The 19802-nt window shown below is 39.2% G+C and overlaps 4 protein-coding genes across 4 annotated transcripts; 2 read left to right on the top strand and 2 right to left on the bottom strand.

Annotated features, from left to right (window-relative positions):
* Nucleotides 1-782: 782 nt before the first annotated feature.
* LOC135582635 (uncharacterized) lies at nt 783-4846 on the top strand. The gene is made up of 2 exons (XM_065082414.1): nt 783-961; nt 2245-4846. The coding sequence occupies exon 2, from the start codon at nt 2282-2284 to the stop codon at nt 4610-4612; it is 2331 nt and encodes a 776-aa protein (XP_064938486.1). The 5' UTR covers nt 783-961; nt 2245-2281; the 3' UTR covers nt 4613-4846.
* Nucleotides 4847-4925: 79 nt separating this feature from the next.
* On the bottom strand, nt 4926-7345 carry LOC103997363 (pentatricopeptide repeat-containing protein At5g04780, mitochondrial). Its single transcript, XM_009418550.3, has one exon. The coding sequence runs from the start codon at nt 7154-7156 to the stop codon at nt 5297-5299; it is 1860 nt and encodes a 619-aa protein (XP_009416825.2). The 5' UTR covers nt 7157-7345; the 3' UTR covers nt 4926-5296.
* A 2109-nt stretch (nt 7346-9454) lies between these two features.
* Nucleotides 9455-11763, bottom strand: LOC135592759 (zinc finger protein ZAT3-like). Its single transcript, XM_065082413.1, has one exon. It carries the CDS (start codon nt 11068-11070, stop codon nt 9796-9798), a length of 1275 nt encoding a protein of 424 aa, XP_064938485.1. The 5' UTR covers nt 11071-11763; the 3' UTR covers nt 9455-9795.
* A 2989-nt stretch (nt 11764-14752) lies between these two features.
* LOC103997365 (microtubule-destabilizing protein 60-like) lies at nt 14753-19138 on the top strand. The gene is made up of 8 exons (XM_009418552.3): nt 14753-15391; nt 15502-15553; nt 15669-15746; nt 16485-16601; nt 17871-17960; nt 18149-18208; nt 18341-18441; nt 18542-19138. Exons 1-8 carry the CDS (start codon nt 14862-14864, stop codon nt 18630-18632), a joined length of 1119 nt encoding a protein of 372 aa, XP_009416827.2. The 5' UTR covers nt 14753-14861; the 3' UTR covers nt 18633-19138.
* The last annotated feature ends 664 nt before the right edge of the window (nt 19139-19802 follow it).

Below are 19802 nucleotides of genomic sequence, written 5' to 3'. Positions count from 1 at the left end.
ATTTGAGCCCAAAAGGAGGAAAAAATATAAAGGGATTCTTAGATAATATTCAACAATAATAACAAAAACAATAATAATAAGGGTGAATTTTTGAAAAAAAAATAATTAATTTTAAGAATTTTCAAGATAGCACAATTTTAAAAAAAAATTAAATATTTTCTTTTTAGAATGATCATTCTATCCATATCAATCATCGTCATCAACCCAACCCTTCATGCCTCGTCGATCACCCCTCTTTGCCCTATTAGACTTATCATTGTCATTCTTTTCTCACTTATGATTGAGGATGAGAGTGCATGGGCTATCTCATCTCTTTTCTTACTTGTAGCTAATGATTATGACATATGGTTTGCCCATCTCATTTCTCGCCTACGGTCGATAATAAAAGAGGATACTGAGTAACAAGGGTGAAAGGAATCCTTGGACCCTGGCTTGTAAATGACAATCCTTATACTTTTCTTTTCTTAGCTATATGCAATGGATTAAACGACAGGACAAAGGTGATGTAAGACAATGATGCAAGAATAGTAATAAGTCTAATGAAGTTAAAAGTAAAATTATATTTTCATGTGACTTGGGTACGAAGATAAAAGTAAAATTTTTCAGATGCTCCACCAAAAAAATTCATAAAAAATAAGAGCTTTATCTGTGAATTCGCTTATAAATAAAGAAATAGAAGAACAACCATATTAACGATTTGCCACGACCGTTTGTTCTGGGCGCTCTTGATGGTTCTATTTGTCCCTAATTAGCACGCCGTGCCAATAAATACTCCTCGTCACTGGTGCGACCTCCAGCTGGGGTTGGTGCAGGCGAGCCCCTTTCGGCTCCCTCTCTCTCTCTCTCTCTCTCTGCGCGATAGACGGAGCACCAGAAATCGCCGGAGGTCGTCGTTCTCCGCAAGTTCGCGTAAAGGGGAGATCGGATCTCCTTCTCGTCGCTCTGGTGGCCGGGAATCCCCGTAAGCTGCGATCTTGACGCTCTACCAATTCGTCGGACGATTGGAAAGGCTCGCCTTTGCTTCGCACTTCTTGACTATTCCATTGTTCCTGCTCGGCTTATTTCTTGATCCTATTGATCCTGAGGGAATTGCTTGCTTGGTTCCATGTCCTCTGTTCCATTTGCTGCTGTTTCTCTTTCTTGTGTCCGTGGATTCGCACGTATCAGAGCTCTCGGCTAGGGCGATATAATGTCAAAGGATTTGTGCTAAATGGGCGTTTCTAATTTCTATGCAAGAAATTTTGTGATTCTGTAGGTTTACGTTGTTATTTCTTGTTTTTTTATGGTGAAAGGATTTGCGTGAGGTTTGGTTCTTGAAATCGTTAGAAGATTTGTGGAACCAAATAATTGCTTTCATGTCGATCAAATATGCATAGGAATACATATATGAGGTGAAAACAATTTCCCAATGGTACAATTGGATCGCTTTTTAATTTATTTTTGATTGTTTGTTATTCTGCTATTACCAAACAATGAATAGCATGATACCAAACTATCAAAAACAAATTAAAAGACGATCCAATTACATCGTTGGGAAATTGTTTTAACCTCATATACGTATTTATATATACGATCGACTTATGTGAAAGCAGTAATAGTCTGATCATCTTGGAACAATGGTATTATGCTTCTATGACATGCTCTATCATAGAATCTAACAGATATCTCATGTTTTCTTTTTTGTGTTTGAATAAGGTTGTTGCCCCTTCTGCTTCCTGATTCTATGGTAACAAAGGATGGAGTTTTTCTTTTAGCTAGCTTGCTATGCTGTTGGTATGTTATTTAATGACAACATGAAATTACTGGAATAAGAACCAATTAACAACCTTAAGTTCAAAAAAAATATAGGTCTCCATTTGAGTTATATCATCTGATGTATTAATTTGTTCTAGTTCTAATAATATATGAAATTTATCTCTTCCACAATTTATTTTACTTTTTTTATACCAACAACTCATGCAGTATCAACAAAATTGTAAGCACATTAATCTTGTTAACATAATTCCTTTTTCTCAGATCTACTGGTATCATAATTCATTTACTCAAATGAAGTATTGCAATTACTGTGTTACCTCTAAATAAGAGAAAAAAGACATTGATTTTTATCAACAGTCTTATCAAGTAGGTAAAAACTGATACTGTAACTCATCTAGCCATTATAGGCCTTTGTTAGGTATGTCTTTTAATTTGGTTTCTGGTTTATAAGCTTATTTTGTGCTTACCTTCCTGCTTTTTATGTTGCAGAAGTCAAGATACTAGTCACATTATATTTCTTACTCAAATGAGTGAAGACAGAGTTATTGTCTCAGAATCCCTTGAGGAAGTGAAGCCTAAAAGTTCACCAAGGATAAGTGCAGCAGTAAAAAGAAACACCAGTATTCCACTATCTCTTCCAAACAGTGATGAGAAGATTCTTTCTCGTTACTTAGAACCTTCTATAGGTTCGTGCCATGATATCTGTAAATATGGAATTAAGCATGATTATGAAGCCAAGAGTAGGCATCACTTTTTCGCAAGGTTTTTGGCCCATAACCAGATGCCTGATGGAGAATGCAATCAATCAAATTTCATGGTAGTACACAGAAATAAGAAATCAGAACTTAAGCCAAGGGCAATTCGTACGACAGATGAATTCACTGATAAGACTAGATTCAGTAAGCAGATGGATCTTCCACCTGAGAAGATAATTCGGACTTCTAATTCGCTTACCGATATAGCAGCAAGATCTGTTCATGAATCCTCAGGCATGAAGTTTAATGCTGCACCATATGATCAAGCAAATAATGCATTTCTCGAGCAGTCAGCTGTAGATCAAGATGGAAAATCATCAGAGGAATCTATGGACATTTCAACCGATGAGGACAAATCGAGCAACCTTTCCAGAAAATTACTTTGTGAATCTGTAACCATGGGACTTGATAGAACAACAATGCAAAATGATTCTGCCATTGAAGAACATGCACCCATTACACAGGCAGGAGAATCACCTGAGGAACCTGTTAGCATAAAGTTCATGATTTCGTCAACTATTCAGGAAGATGATGTTTCTACCAATTATAAAGCATCAAATCCATCAGATGGATTATCAGTGGAGCAAACAAGCATAGAGTTGTTGACTGCATCTCCCATCAAAGATAACATTGTTTCTGCTGACTATCAAAAAGCTGATGGAGCAGAGGAATCACCTAATAAGCTGATAGATATCAAGATGAAAACTCTTCCGGAATCATGTGAAGAAGGACCATCAAGCTTGAAATTGATGAATCCTAAGAGCAAATCATCTACTAAACACAGACCTGTTAGTGGGGCAGAAAGAGCATCTAAAGAAGCATTTAACACGAAGCTAAAGACTCCAGTTTATATAAGCCCTATATCTACTATCAAAACACCAAGTACTCAAGTAGGATTCTCCAAGGAACAGTTCCAGGTGAAGAGTTTGAGCACAGGTATCAAAACAAAGAGAGAACTGAACAAGCTGAACAGTGGTAATGAGGTTGCTGGAGTCTCTGATAGGCATAAAGGCATAAAGCAAGGGAAAAGTGACATATCTGGTGGACCAAAACTTGTCAAGAACAGTTCTGTATTAAGGAAAACAACAAGATCAGTCAAGTTGGAGCCTGAGCAAGAACGCCCATCGCGTGTCAAGAGCACTACTGCATCTGTTACATCTATAGCAATCAAGAAAGCAACTTCATCCCCTTCTAAGACAATCGACGCATCTTCTGAGCCTGCGATGCCTTTAAAGCTGAAGAAGATAGTAAAATCTTCACCTCCATTCGTTTCTTCAACAGAGATATCTGGCCGAAGGAATCAGGAGAAGATAATCAAGGTAGCAAAACCACTGTCAGCTCCATCCACCAAGCGTCAATTCACCAGGGTATCAAGCATGAAGCTGAGGAAATACAGGAAGTTAATCCCTTCTTTCACAGCGAGCAATCAAGCGAAAGCTGGAAATTTTGGTGTCAAGGAGAAAACTGTCCATGCCTCTGAGCCTAATCTGGAGCATGTTGATCTCAGAACCCTGAGGCAAAAACTCAGGAAACACAGATTACATCCAAACAGTCAAGGAGGGCATGAGGAATCTGGAACTCAACCGATTAGAGCCAGTGAAACTGCTATTCACATAGGGGTATCTCAGAGAAGTTACAGAGATGTTCCTAAAAGTGAAATGAAGATTAAACCGGGAAGAATTTCTGGTGCTAACTCAGAAGATAAAACTGAGACATCTGGCAAGTTAAATTTCAGCAGAAGGAAGGTGGTTGACTTGCGGTCTGATAACAGTGCTCCAATTAAACTCAGACTCAGGCAGGTTAAAACAGTCGGTGGCAACCAGAAGCCTAAAGAAATAGAAACAAAGGGCTCTAAAAACAGGATGAAATCTGATGGTGCAGGGCCAAGGACTGCTCTCTCAAATGCTATTAATGTTGCTCTGAGACATCAAAATGTTGATGATAAGAAAGACACCCAAGGTCTGTTCAATAACGTGATCGCGGAAACTGCAAGTAAGCTTGTTGAGTCTAGGAAGAGCAAGGTGAGGGCCTTAGTTGGTGCCTTTGAGACCGTCTTATCTCTTCAAGAAAGCAAAGTAGCTCCACTAGTTGCAGTTCTCTGACTGATTCCTGATGCTTCAATAGCGAATGATGCTGCTTCCCTATAATCTCTCCTTTCAGATTAGTCAAATGGCTCTGTGGTGGATCCTGGTGAAGTTTATATATATAGGCATTATGTTGAGAGGGAGAAACTTAGAGAGGTGAATTGGTTTGCAAGGCTTAGAGGTTTTGCAGGAGGATTGTGAACCTGTGTCACTGTCATCTTTCTTTTGTCAGGCAGTTCACCAATTTTACTATCTCCTCCGCTTAAAGAGTTCATATCATCGTCAAGATTCACATAAAACTCAAAATGATCATAGTATAATGCACATGATGTCTCTTCGATCATCTCTACTCCATTTTAAATTTATTCTGATACCATTTATCACGATCCAAATCAATGAATTAAAAAATCCTGTAGTCCAAAAAAAAAGTGACTCTTCTACCACCGCGATCCTTCGCCTTTGCAGACGGGATCTCGCAGTTTGAGGTAGCGAAGCGGCAGGCGGTGTACTCCTCGTACGGCAAGAGCGTCAAGGAGGTGAAGATGTCATCGACCGAGAGATGATTGGACCTACTGTTCCACTTTCTAGAGCTTCATAAACAGACCATTCCCAATATGCATGCAACTCATCATTTGAAGTCCAAAATTAGGACCTTTGATGAACTGATCAACAAACCATAAACCATGAAATCGAACCATTTTGTTACCAGAAATCCCCACAGGAGCAATGTCCTCTGCTAAAGTGGTGAAATCGATTTGTATCTCTAGCAATGATTTCCCTGTCAGTGATCATCGAAGCCGTTTTCATAAACGAATGGCAGTCCCCACACACTCTTAGGTTCTTAAATATCCTGATCGGTGTCCCGCTGGGCAACTCAATAAGACCAAAAGCAAGTGCCAATCTCTCACTGTGGTGTCTTAGTAGCTCCTCCTTTTGCCCTTCCCCTACATCATGAAGGTCGTAATGTACCTCAACCTTGTAAGCTAACCTGTTCATCTCCCTCCTAAGATCCTCCAACTTAGCATAAATCTCACTGATTCTTGGATGCTTGTTCTCTCCGACGACAAAGCTGTGAACTTTTCCTCTCACATCAATCCAACTCTTTCCTATCTCCTTTCTTGTGCCACTATCCTTCAAAAACTTCCGAGCCACAGCAACCTCTCCCCATTGTTTGCTTGCAGCATATATGTTCGACAGCAAAACATGGTTTCCTGCGTTATCAGGTTCGAGCTCAAACAGATGCTGAGCTGCAATTTTCGCCAGTTCGACATTGCCATGGACACGGCAGGAATTAAGCATAGATCCCCACATGGAGGCACTGGCCCCGAATGGCATACTCCTGATCAATTCCCAAGCTTCATCGATCCTCCCAGCCCGGCCAAGAACATCGACCATGCAAGAATAGTGAAGGACATTTGGTCGAACGGCAGCATCTCTCGACAGCAGGTCAAAATATCCACGACCCTCTTCGACCAAACCCACATGACTGCATGCGGACAGCACAGATACGTAGCTGACCTCATTGGGCTGTAGCCCTCTCTGCCGCATTTTCTCAAACAGCATCATGGCTTCGTGTGGTCGAGCGTGTTTGGAGAAGCCTGTGATCATCGCATTCCATAAGACGATGTTCTCGTCTTCCACGTTACGGAAGACCAAGTAAGCTTCCCTTATGCATCCGCACTTTGAGTAGACATCGATCAGCGAGGTAGCTACAAATAGGTTGGCAGCGAAACCAGCTCTTATCGCCACTGAATGCAGCTGCTTTCCTTCTGTGCTTGCTGCTATGCTAGCACATGCACTGAGAGCAGCAGAAAGTGTGAACTGCGTCAATTCCACTCCCATCTTGTGAGCATGATGGAAGAACCAAACCGCCTCCTCGTAAAGATCATTTTGCACGTAGCCTGCGACCATAGAACTCCATGACACCGACGATTTTTCTGGCATCGCGTCAAACACCAGCCGCGCATCACGAATCATCTTGCACTTCGCATACACGTCGAGCACTGCAGTCCCAACAAACACATTGGAATCAGCAGCAGTTTTGAGGGCCAAAGCGTGCAACTGCTGGCTTTCCGTGACAGCACATCTGGCAGCACAGGCACAAAGCACGCTTGACAACGTGAATTCACTGAGCAAAGACCCTTCTCGACGCATCTGCAAGAAAAGATGCAGAGCCTCCATGTCTTCCCCATGTTGAGTATGCGTGGCAATCATGGTGTTCCATGTGACCAAGCTCCGTTCAGGCATTCCATCGAACAGGCGACGAGCAAAGTCGACACGACCACATTTGGAGTAGAAGTTGATCAAGATGTTACACGTGAGAGTATCCGCAAGCAGACCAGCTTGAACAGCTAAACCATGACAACACTTCCCCTCCCTGGTTAACTGTTTCCTTGCGCAAAGCTGCAGGATTTCTTGCAGTTCTAACACTCTGATAGCGCCATCTTCGCAAACAACAACTCCTTTGCTCGAGGCTTCAAATCCAAATCTACTTTGGCTGCGCAAACAACAAGGAAGCTTCCCGTGCGTGGAAATCAACCTTCTCATGGACTGTAATCTCATGACATAGATTTACCTCAAGATTGACAAGTTGGTATCCAACACCACAATCTGATCCTGGCATTTGGAGAGACTCATCCACTCACAACAGTTCAATTAAGGTGTCATATTGAAGTGGTCATGACATCAACTCGATACATTAGCAGCTCATATCAACCTATGATGTTTGATCTCATTGACTGGGGGTAGTAATGCAAACCAATGCTCTGTTGCCACCACTATTTTGTCCACATATATACACCTTTGAAATAAAATAAATAATTTTTATATTTATCCCTTTAATATATCCTTCAAAAAAAATATGAAGCTAAATTGTATGATGATTTATCCTTTGTTTTGTGCTCTGATGAACAAAGCATTGGGTGCATTAGATTTTTTTAAGCAATATATTTTTTCCCAAAAAAAAAAAAAACATAGCGCATACAGCTGATTTGATACTTCATAAATTAGCTAAATTAAATGAAAAATTAAGCAAAAAATATATTTATATAAAGAATTAAGTGATTCCATCTTGTTTTGTTTCTTATTTCTGTCTCCACATATATTATAATTGTAGAATACTATATTATCACAATTATAATTTGCATAAAGGATTTCATTCATTAGGATAGATTGTAGCAGAATTATACATATGTGAATTAAGCACCATTGATGGCTATACCATCACAGATTCATGAAATACACCATGCTTATAATATCCTACTTTATTGAATTTATTTTGTAACAAAAAATCTCATTTAAACTGCTTATCTTTCCTTCTTTTAATACATATCTCAAATATTACAAAATAACTTTTTTTTTTTTTTTTTGTAGTCTTTCCAAGCATCACAGATCATATCAAACAGAGCTGCCAATTTGAATCACCATTAATGATTTTGACTTGATGGAATTGGAGCTCCAAATTCTTGCCATAGGGTTTTTGCACAACTCATCTCACCTGGAGTTGGTAGTATCAGCTCAACTCAATGATTTTGATACCAAACCAAGAAAATTCTATTACTATTATCAGAATTAACAGTCTAGCCTTAAGAGTTCAAATACAACACCAAAATCAAATGGGAAGGCCTCTTAAGGTCCAATATAGAAGAACAAAATGGAAAAGGAAATAACAGCTGTTGTAGCAAGAAATGCAATCCTAAAGAAAATATAGAACACAAACAGTTCCAGAACCAGTCATTAGGTCAGAGCAAAGACCATCACTCTCCATGTTGTAAATACCACCATCAATCAGGAGAGGATTGCAGAGTTTTCTCCAAGTAATGATGCAGCCAACCTAATTCAGTGCAGGAGAATAAACTTGCAAGAGAGAAGGAAGACTCAGCAACATGTAGCCCTCTCTTCCCAGTGGACAAAGATGAAGTTGAATCAATTTGTAGACATTATGGATATGCTACCTATCCAATAGAAGAATCTTCATGTCCTATGTATTTAGTCATTATCATGCATGTACTACATCCACTTGGTGTGTGACAGTAGAGTGGGGAAGTGGATGGAAAGTGAACAGAAGTCTTCTCAGTTGGTGTCAAAGTTTACCTAATGCTAACCAGTCCAACGTTGAAGACATGACACTGAGAAAAGTTAGCGTCGAAGTGCAGTAGATATGTTCAAGCACTACCCTACTTTAGTAGAGCATGGAAAGCTAAAGACACTAAATGTGGGTGAGGAAGAGCTTTGTTCTTGATGGAGGTGTAATAGATAGACACAGGTGAAGAATGAAGTTTCTGTGTATGCCATCCACAGGATTTTTTATCAGGGAAAAAGAGAAGTCAACAGAGAAAATGGATCATCCAATTATTGTTCTTGAGATGTAGAAACCAATTTCCATTGCTCCCAGTCAGATTTGATGTAAGCATTTTGGTCCATGGCTATTGTGTGGTGTCAAAAGGTTCTGTCTGAAATCTTGTTCAAGAACAATTATGGATGAATAATAATATCATTCATTTGTAGTATCAGCAAGAATTTAATTTCCAAAGTTTAGGTAAATATAACCACTGAATAATCATTAATAATTCCTATCAAAAAGTGATGAAGTATAGAAGATTTCACAAGTCACTTGTTCCCAACTTAGATACAGTTCAGCAGATTGTCATAGCAAACCAACATAGTAGATATCAAAAGATCTCTGCTTCTACTCTTGCTGGTATCTTATTTGCAGGACGTCAAGAGAGATAGTAACAAGATGCAGTTGTATTCAATGAATGATCACTTGAAGAACAGTTGTTAAGATCTTGTCATTACTTACTTTCCTTTGTTTTCTTCATCAAGTGAATTCACATGCCAAGAAAAATTCCCATTGTCAGATGAACAAGAAAGAATTTACACTAAATTGCTAAAACAAGTGGAATAGAAATTGACAACTACATCATTTTGATGAGAACTGAAGTTACAGCAATTGCAGATTAAATGAAGTTTTCAGGATACCTCTGTTTTACAGATGACCTTTACTCAACATGCAATCAATATTTCAATAGAATGATCATTGCTGATGAACACTGTCGAGCACTGAGCTTCTTTGGAGCTTCAAACCACTGATTCATAGGATGTGATAACCTCAACATCGGTTTATTGGACAAAACAATGTAAAGGAGAAGCAACTGAGAAAACAGAGGTCAAAGGTCAACTGTCAGCAGCAACTGGACCTGTTAGTGGATGAAACAGTAGCTCGTGCTTGAGGTTGACTCCCGTCCACCATAGTCGTCGCTTCCATTAGCAGGAAGGTTGAGATCGAGCAACTGGGACATCTTGAATGGCTGGCGAGGAATCACAACGGGGCAAGCAGTGTTTGCCACCAAGTGAGACCTCTTGTGACCGCCCAAAGCCTGGCCGGAGCTGAAGAACTTACTACAGATCGGACACCGATGACCCTTGTTCGACTTGGGTGATCCATGACGACCGAAGGTTTCCTCCGTTGCTGTTCCATTAATCGAACCATCTGTCTCCATGCTGTTGTCAACGCCATGGAGCCTGTGGCCATGGCAGCCTTTCATCCGCTTGTGCCTTGCTCTGTGGCCTCCGAGAGCTTGGTAGGAGCGGAAAACCTTGTTGCAGGGCTTGCAGTCGAACCAGCTTCTCTTCTTGGTGGCCTTGTCCGAGCAACCATCCGATCTCTCCAGTGTGCTTGAAGAATTCTTTCCGAGTCGAACACCACTTGCATCGAATCCAGGCTTCATGCTTGGTTCGGTAACAGCAGAGCTCAGATCTTGCTTGGAGCAATCAGGGTTCATGTCATCCCTAACAATCCCAGCATCGGAAGCATCAGATTCCACCTTCTTGAACTCGGTTCTTAAATCATCTAACTCGAATCCCTTCTTCTCACTGCCATCTGAGACAAAGTCCGAGCTCTCAGGAACCTCTGAATCCTTGTTCGGAGACTCACTGCAGCCGCCGCTCCAGTGTCTGACACCCTTCGACAGCAGCACGAGGCTGATGGCGCCGTCCTCGTCCTCGGGCTCGTACTGGCAAGCTGAAGAGGAGCAAACAGAGGCCAGACCGATCCACTTCGAGAGCATCTTCCGTGAAACGGTTGCTGCTGCGGCCTCGCTGTCGAATTTGTTCTCGAGGCTATTGCAATGGTCGGCATTGCTGCAGGAGCCGTCACGCTCTCCTCTCTCCTCGTAAGGTCTCTCGGAGTGGCACCTCATGTGCCCAAAGAGCGCTCTCCAGGACAGGAACTCTTTCCCGCACTCCTTGCACTGCACCTCTCCACCTCCACCGCCGGAATCCGATCGCTTCCGAGTCTTCCTGGGGTTCTCCCTCCGACGCTCGTCAGACGAGGGCGACTTGGCGGCCACGTTGACGTGAGACCTCATGTGGCCACCCAAAGATCTCCCTGACGGAAAGCTCCTGCTGCACACCTTGCAGCGGTGCTTCGACAACGGCAGCAGCCCCGGCGCCGGCGTCAGCCGATCTCCTTCCATCCGAGTGCGTGCACTGGCCAAGATCAAGAACGGACAGTTTACGAGCTCAAATGGGTTCAAGAAATTCCCCTAGATCTTTGAGGCTTCCTGATTTCTCGGCTCAAGATCTAATTGCCCCAGCTCTCTCTCTCTCTCTCTCTCTCTCTCTCTCTGCTTCCAACTGCCCTGCTTTCTCTTCTTCCTCGTGTAGTGTGAAGATATCTTGCAGCAGCTGTGGGAGGTTTTAGCTTCTGTGCAAGCAGTTACAGAGAAAGTAAGGGAGAAGAGGAAGGAGAGTGGTGGTAGCTTCCATCGAGCTTTTTCTCCCCTTGGTAGCCATTGGGCGGTGCAGGGGAGGAGAAAATCCATGCATAGAAGCAAAGTTAGAGAGAGAGAGAGAGAGAAAACTAGCACGTGTACTCAACCGAGGCTTCTATGTTGTGTCATTCCTCATCAGACGGCGGTGATCATGGCAAGAAAGAGGTCGGATCCTCCACCAAAATCCAGCTGCCCCTGACACCGTTCCTTTGTCTTCCCCCACCTGGTGGCCCATGGGAACAATGGAAAAGGCAAGGAAGTATTCTTCCAAGGTGGGGTTTTGTGCTGGATGAGAACTCTCTGCTTTCTGTGTCACTTGTCGAGTGGATGTGCACACAAGAAAGGATGATACAAAAACTACCACCTCCTCCTCCTCCCTTTGAAACTCCCGTGCTTCTTGTGAACCTGCAGGTGTCACTACCTGTAGCTTAGGATGGCCCTTTGAGTAGCTGGGAAAAGGTCAAATGTGGGACCCCCTCTTTGTAGAACTTGTGCATGATCCAAAGCCTCTCAGTTAGAGGAGGGCTCTTCTCTTGGTGAAAGGTCAACTTGGACTCAGGTGAGGGCAAATTCTGTTGTAGGCACCTCTCTTAGCACTGAGGAAATAGTTTCAATGGAAGTGTCTCTATTTCAACAAAACAGTGCAAAAGAAAGTCAAGAAGAAACATAAACAATGCCATAATACTCAAAGTTTCACATTGAATGAAACAAATACCAAACAGAACACAGTGCAACCAAGAAACATTTAATATTTTAGACAATGACATAGCACTGCATACAGTATTTACAGGAACAAAATTGAGCAACATTTTTCTTTGTTCTGACCTTTATACACCAATTATGATGTTCATCTAAAAAGTATTATACTTTAGAAAGAGAATTAAGGGAGAGAGGGAGTGTCGCAATGAATAAAGCAGAGGATCCTTCTGCATATTGACTAAAAAGTGGAAGTAGCACAGGAAGTTTGCCCTCCATTGCTTTAATCTGGATTGACCTAAAATCCATTGCAGTTCTGGTGTTTTGGGCCTCCTCTTCTTATCATTGGATAGCTGTACAAGTTCTCCTGCTGCTTGGGATTTGAATCAGAAGAGTAAATGAAATGAGCTGCTAAACTTGACACTAGTCAAACTTTTTTTTATCATCCAAACCTGTGAATAATTGTTTTCTTAAATTTAGATAAATGCTATTACTGACACAATCATCAGTTCAGGTAGCAGGAATCTTCTTTTCTTCTCTATTCTTCTCTTGAACAGTTCAGCAGGTTGGGTTCTACTCAGACTTTCTTGGAAGGTAGGAAACATGTCTGGAATTAGATACACCAAAGCAAATCATTATTAATCTGTCTTTCAACAATTTATATGATATCTGGCCAACACTTTCATGTGCTGGCCTGCTTGTGAAATGCCTCAGGCTGCACTCTTTGCACATTCCATTATCCTGTATCAATCACAGCCTAACATGGCTTTGTACTTTTTAAGTTCTATATTAGATGTGAAAATCTTCCTAATGGCTCAAGAAATAGACTTGCCAATGGAATTTATAGTTAGATCAGAGGTGATACAGAATTAAGTCTGACCATCTCTATCAACCATTGTTTTACTAGATTGTGATCCAAGCCTCAGTGGGAGCTCACTAGATCTAATTTCCTTACTTCAAATGCAAGAAAAGAACCACCACATAACTTTCTAGAAGAAAGCTATATTTCTTTCCTACAAGTGCAGCAACTGAATGAGTTGTGTTGCCATCTGTAAGCAATTTCATATATTAGTTTTAGTTAAAACTTCAATGTAAAATAATAATTTGATCATCATTCATTACCACGAATAATTGGAGAGGAAAACAATGATAGTAAGAAGCTGCATATGAAAAGGATTATCACCTTCTTCTATTTTAAGAACCACACTGAACTGGTCCCTCAAAATATAGCATTATACTGAACTGGGAGGAAGGATCATGGGGTGTCTGGATGCAAAGATTATCTGAGAGAGACTGGTTCTCAATTAAGCTGAAAAACGTCAAGGTTTCTGCAAACAGGATGATAGAACTAAATGACAAATGTGATCAACCAGACAAGCCATGAGAACCTAGGTTTCTGCATGCATGAATCTTCAAATGCCTACCTAGGAGTTGATACAAGAAGCTAAAACGAAGGAGATGCATGAAGGCTATAAGCACTTTAAATTATAGGTCCCAATCATGCAGGTGCATGTGTTCCTCTTGTCTATGTAATCATGGAGCATGTGTTGCTGAACAATATCTCACCAGCAGTGCTTGGAGAACACTCAAAAAAGAGTCAACCAAACTGGAATCTTTATGCAAGAGGGACCATCCTCTTTTCCTTGTTTCATGGTGGATGAGATGGTCCTGGGGAGAACCATCTTCTCTCTTCTTTGTTTAGCAGTGCAACCAAACAATATATGAGGCATACCAACTAAATCTGCTATAATTAAGGTGAAGTATTCTACTTGGTTCACTGTTCTGCAACATAGTGTTGAAGGGTGTTCCATGTATGAACTTTGTGATAACTTCTAATAGGAATAGAGGATTAAGACAAAAAGAAGGATAATGATTTGGATAGAGGGAAGAACTGAGTTACAAATAAGAATAAAAATCACTCAATGCCCTTCAAAGCCATTGCTGAGAGGATAATAAAAATATTAATCCAACAAAATAGCATGGTTGTTGTGCCATGCTAATCAAAGGGAAAACAATTAAAAATTGCCTAAGTAAATGGTCAAACAAAAATAAAAGCAATGCTACAAGAGTGTGTTTGAGAATACATTTGAAATATTACATTTCAAATATGTATTAGTGTTTGATAATTTTTTTCAAAATAAAATTTTATTTGGATGCTGATAGTACCTTAGGATAGCATTAGCATTTCAACTTTTGTGAGATGCTAATGTAAGTTTTCAAGTTTCTTAAGTATCCAATTATCTTATTTAAAATTATAAGATTAATTATCAATATGGTTTACAAAAAAAAAAGATTTATGTTTATTATAAGTTAAAATTTTGTTTATTTATTTTTTAACTTATTATATATTTATTTATATGATTATATTATTTATTATTATATAATTTTTTAAAAGATTACATGCATATATTCATTCATTTATTCTATTTGTTTACTTATTAATTTAAATAAAAATATATATTCATTTTTAATAAATATTAAAAATATTAGAATGATAAGTGAGATTTTTTTTATTTTTCTGAATAAAAATATTTTTTGAAAAAATTATGGTTAATAAATATTAATTAACGGCTAATGATGTGGTTTCCATTAATTTAAGTTATGTTTGGCTACCCGCGCCCACTATGGAAACTAGCCGTTACGTGCCCCTCTCCTCCCATACGCCCAACGTTCCAGTTCACCTTCTCTCTCTCTCTCTCTCTCCAAACCCCGTTTTCTTTTGCTTCTGCTCCCCTCCGACCATTTCGCCCTCCTCTGGTCATCTCCGTGATCAAATTGTTAAGAGCAAAAGAGCAAGAATGGCGACCTCGGAAATCTTGAAGCTTTCTGAAAACCTTGACCCCAATCTTGTTGTTTCCACTCCTTGCCGACGGCGGATGAGGTCTCCTGCAACCACCCTTGCAAAGTCGAAGAAAGCAGCCCCTAAAACCCCGGTCCGGACGCTCTCGTCATCGCCTGCCCCTGTGAAGGAGAACGCAAAGACACCGGAGGGCAGCAAGCGAATGGTGGTAGAAGACGAGGAGGCTAAAGATTTGGATGGGAGTTCGAAGGCGAGGATGATGAGGCGATTGATGCTGGAGGAGGCCATGAGAGGCCTGCCGGAGCCAGGGGCCGGGCGCGTGATGTATTTGGTGAAGACATTTGAGAGACTTCTTTCCATCTCCAAGGAGACAGTGGGCGAAAGGAGTTTAGAAATGAAGCGAAAGGTGATGAATTGGGCCTTGCCTGGCTTGCAGCATCCGCCAAGAGCGAAGGTAACCGAGCTTTCCTCTTCGCCTGTTACACGTTCGACAGAATTCGTACCTACGGAGGACGACAAGGATGAAAGGTCAGTAATAAGACCAAGAAGTCTCGAATAGATTCGATACAATTACAGCATTTTTTGCTTCACTTTTTGTTGTCTAATGTCGTGTCTGATCATTCATCTTATTCATGCAGATTGAGCTGTGGGAGCGATGAAACAGATGTAGGGCGAAAGAACCAACAAAATGTACGAGGATACTTGATGTCTATCTCTCTCTTGTTGTTTTATACTGACTCTTTCCTCTTTGATATCTCTTGAATGTGAAGTACATGTGTTATACATGTTTCTCTTTCTGTTCCAGAGCACTGGTTCCTCTGGAAGGAGTAGGAGCAAGAAGCTTAAAGTGAAAACCCAGCAGCCTTTCAAGTTAAGGACTGAGGTACCAGCAAATTACATATTTGACTAAATGTTTGCAAGATTAACAGATGACTCAGTTTGTTTGGGTAATCACCTTAAGATATGCAAAGCAGCAAAATGCTCCGATCCTTGAGTTTCAAGGAAAATTGATAGGCAAGTGAATGATGTTTCCTGGTTGATGAACACGACCCGGCAGTTCTTTCAAAGTTCAAGAAATTAAGCTGGATGCAAACAGAGTATTGCAAACCTTTATTGCAACTATACTGATTTGGTAGTCTGGCTGGAACTTCTTTTGGGAGGACTTGGATTTTCTGTGGGGCGAGGGACCTTGAAATTTTGTTTGCAGTCCAGATTTTGTTGGTTTTCTGGAATACATTTGGTCTCAGTTCAACAAGAAGATGTCAATATGAAAAGCTATAGTCTTGTGGTTTTCTCCATTGAGGATGAATACCATTCATTATATGTGGGCATGTCATTTCCTGGATAGTAGTTACTATATTCAAGGCCACCAATTTTTAGGAATCATGAAGTGAAACATGACCTTTTTCTTTCTCCGTCTGTGTGCATTAGCATTTATCTTGATCAACTTATAGAAAAATTGTTGATCGATGTTATGAGTTATCAAGCTCAACAACAAAAAATGATTCACGCAATCGATCCCAAATAATTGGGACTGTTATAGTCATGAATATAAAAATGAAAGTGCATGATTGATGAATTGGATCCTCACTGTTGTGAATGAATTTTATTTTTTATGCAGCAAAGAGGAAAATTCAAAGAAGAGCAGTTCATCAAGATGGTGAAGGAAATGCTTTTGGAGAAGAAAAGATGCACACCAATTGCGCAGAGGCTTCCCTGGACTACAGATGAACCCGAGGTACCACCAAACAATCATAATTATTTTTTGCATCTTATCTAGCTTGATATTTAACAAAATTTTGCCATTCTGAAAACCAAATTCTTTCACTGTGCTAAGGCACAGAACTAACAGAGGGAATAGAAAATGTAATTTGATGGCAATTTCACTAGATCTGAAGATTATCACAAATGTTCATTGCTTCTTCATCAGTTAGAGTACAGCTTAAAAGAGACTGCATCCAAATCTTTCGATTTTGGCATGACATAGAAAGGGCAACTCAAAATCCATGTTTTGAAGTGCTTTAAGTTGAACATAATATAGAAAAGACAACCAATATTTGCTTGTGGAGATATTCTGTCAGTGACAATTGAATAATATTTGTGCATAAAAACCGCAGATATTTCCGACAGGCCACTCAATTGTTTCACTTCTACTTTTGTGTATATTAAAATAATCAACATTTCATTTCAAGCGAAACATATGCTACATTGAGTTTTCATTTCGAACTTTTCTAAAAAAAAATACTCATTTCTAGAATTTCCTAATAGTGCCCTCATTTTTATCTAGTACCTAAAAGACTCTAAATTTGACAATCAATCATCTATTCATTTTTCTTTCTTTTTGCTATGGATCGATCCATAGGATGAACAGGTCTAGTTACAATGTTTTTCGCAGTATAGAAAAACATGGTAACACAATGCAAAAATACTGTGTTATAATATTTTTAGCAATATTAAGAAAAGATTATAACATAGTACAAAAATAATGCATTATAATTTTTTTTACCACGTTACAATGTATTTCTATATTGTTTAAAACATTATAACCGGACCGGTTCACCTGATGGATCAGTCCATAGGAAAAGAGAGGAAAAAAAGAGTATGTTGCTGGGTTATTCTGAATATTCAGTAAAAAAAATCGCTGTCAGAAAATTCTGAAAATGGGACATCTCCTGAAAAAAACACAAAAGGAGAAACTTTTCTCGAAAATTTACCCTTTCTTTTATAGAAATTAATTACTTATATTCTAACATTAGACTATCGAGATCCTGTATCAGTCCAACAGAAAATTATCGGGTAAAAACTATGGAAAAAACCAATATTTTTGCTGAATATTCATGTGTTTGTTGTTACAGTAGATAGTAAATTTTCACTAATTGAGACTTTGGTTGCTTTCATTCTGATTGAGAGTTCAATTTTCTTAGATTTCCTAGTAACATTGTTGTCTTTAATGGATAGATTGTTTTTTAGATCTAAACCTGACCTTTCAAATTTTAATTTAACTCAGATTCTGATAAAGCCTCACGTAAAGGAACCAATTGATCTTGTTCTTCACAGTGACGTACATGCAGCAGAACGTGCCGAGTTTGATCTTCATGTAAGCTTTCTACATCCTTTACAGCACTGGAACTCCATTTTGTTTCATCGAGCTTATTCTGATCAAACTTACGATTTTATAGTATTTATCAGTACAAATTTTGACACAAGAACATCACTTCTCAGAAGTAGAAGTTGTTTACATTTTAACATCCAAGTAGAAGTTATTTGTGACATCGTTTTTTCCAGGTTGCTGAGAGTATGAGCTTTGTGCAGCAAATGAAAATGGAGAGAGAACGGCAGAAGAAGGTTCATACTCTACATTCACTATAAATGGACGTATAGAGTCTAAGAAAACATGAAAGTACTTGGATTTTTTATTGTCATTTCTTGCTACATCTATTATTCTTATTAAAGAATACGTTACCATTGTTTGATTAGGTGGAAGAAGAAGAAGAGGAAAAAAGAAGACTCGGAAAAGAACTTGTGCTAAAAGCTCAACAACCCATGCCTTGCTTTGATCAACCATCGGTCCCAAGAAAGTAAGCAGCTACCATTATTCTCTTTAAATTCAGCAGCTAAATTCAACTCATTCATCTGTGATCTCCTGTTTCTAAATTAAACTTTGTTGGCATGAGGAAGATCAACAAAACCCCAGACAGTTCCGAAGGAGCCAAGATTTCCATATGCACCGCAGCCTATAGGAACCGTAAGAAAGACATCCGATTCTTAAGAGGATTTCCAGCCATTCAGAGTTCCTTCATAACTTTGCTCGGAAGATTACGACTGCATGGATTACAGAAAATATTTTCCTATGTACAGAATGTGTGTGCTTAGATGATTCACTTGTATAGATGAGTTGATGTTTCAGTTTTACAAGGCAACATAAAGTTTGGATATCAGAATAAGATGTATGAGTTTCTAATTGCTGTTGGAAGTCAACATCTGAGGTTCTTCTAGACTAGACGATGGGGTTCTTTTTATGAAATTGCAGGTGTGTAGTGTGTATTCGAGGAGGAATTATGTTACGAGTTTCTTGGCATATTGCATTGTTGTGTGTTGTAAGAGAGATGCAAGAAAACTCTCCTAAAATGATTTTTTTTTCTTTATTTATTTCTTTGATGTGTGCCATGCAAATTTTGCACGACTTGTCCACTTTTATTTATTTCTTTTGTATTTGAACAATTACTTCTTTTATAAAAAAGAGTCTCACTCTTGAGGCTATAAACACTTGTGGTGTCAATTTAGCTTTATTTGTCTATATCTCATTCTAGAGGCTATAAGTATCTCTGTCAGAAGACTCAGAACCATGACCTGCTTGATGGAAAGATGATTTTATGAACATTTAACCTATAACCAAAACTAGACTTGAGCACAACTTTTAGCAGAGAGATGTTTTGAGTCTTCACAGTTTGAGCTAATTGGACAGCAATTTCAACACTAACGTCCTCTCTCAAAGAAAAAAAATTATATAAAATGATAGAATAAATACCTCCCTCTATCAAAGAAAAAATGATAGAATAAATACCCCCCTCTCTCAAAGAACAAATTTTATATAAAATGATAGAATAAATACCTCCCTCTCTCAAAGAAAAAATTTTATATAAAATGATAGAATAAATACCTCCCTCTCTCAAAGAAAAATTTTTATATAAAATGATAGAATAAATACCTCCCTCTCTCAAAGAAAAAAATTTATATAAAATGATAGAATAAATACCTCCTCACTGATGAAAAAAATGATAGAATAAATACCTCCCTCTCTCAAAGAAAAAATTTCATATGGGAACCAAATACCTACCTTCAAATCCACAATGTAACTATATAAGAGTTCAGTAAAGAGTCTAGACATTCAAACACACTATTTTGTCATGGGTTTACGGATAATTCCTTTCATAAATGA

Source organism: Musa acuminata, chromosome BXJ1-9, assembly GCF_036884655.1.
Source record: "Musa acuminata AAA Group cultivar baxijiao chromosome BXJ1-9, Cavendish_Baxijiao_AAA, whole genome shotgun sequence".
Taxonomy (NCBI): domain Eukaryota; kingdom Viridiplantae; phylum Streptophyta; class Magnoliopsida; order Zingiberales; family Musaceae; genus Musa; species Musa acuminata.
Note: the sequence above shows the minus strand (reverse complement) of the source record. Positions and strands in the feature narration are given on the sequence as shown.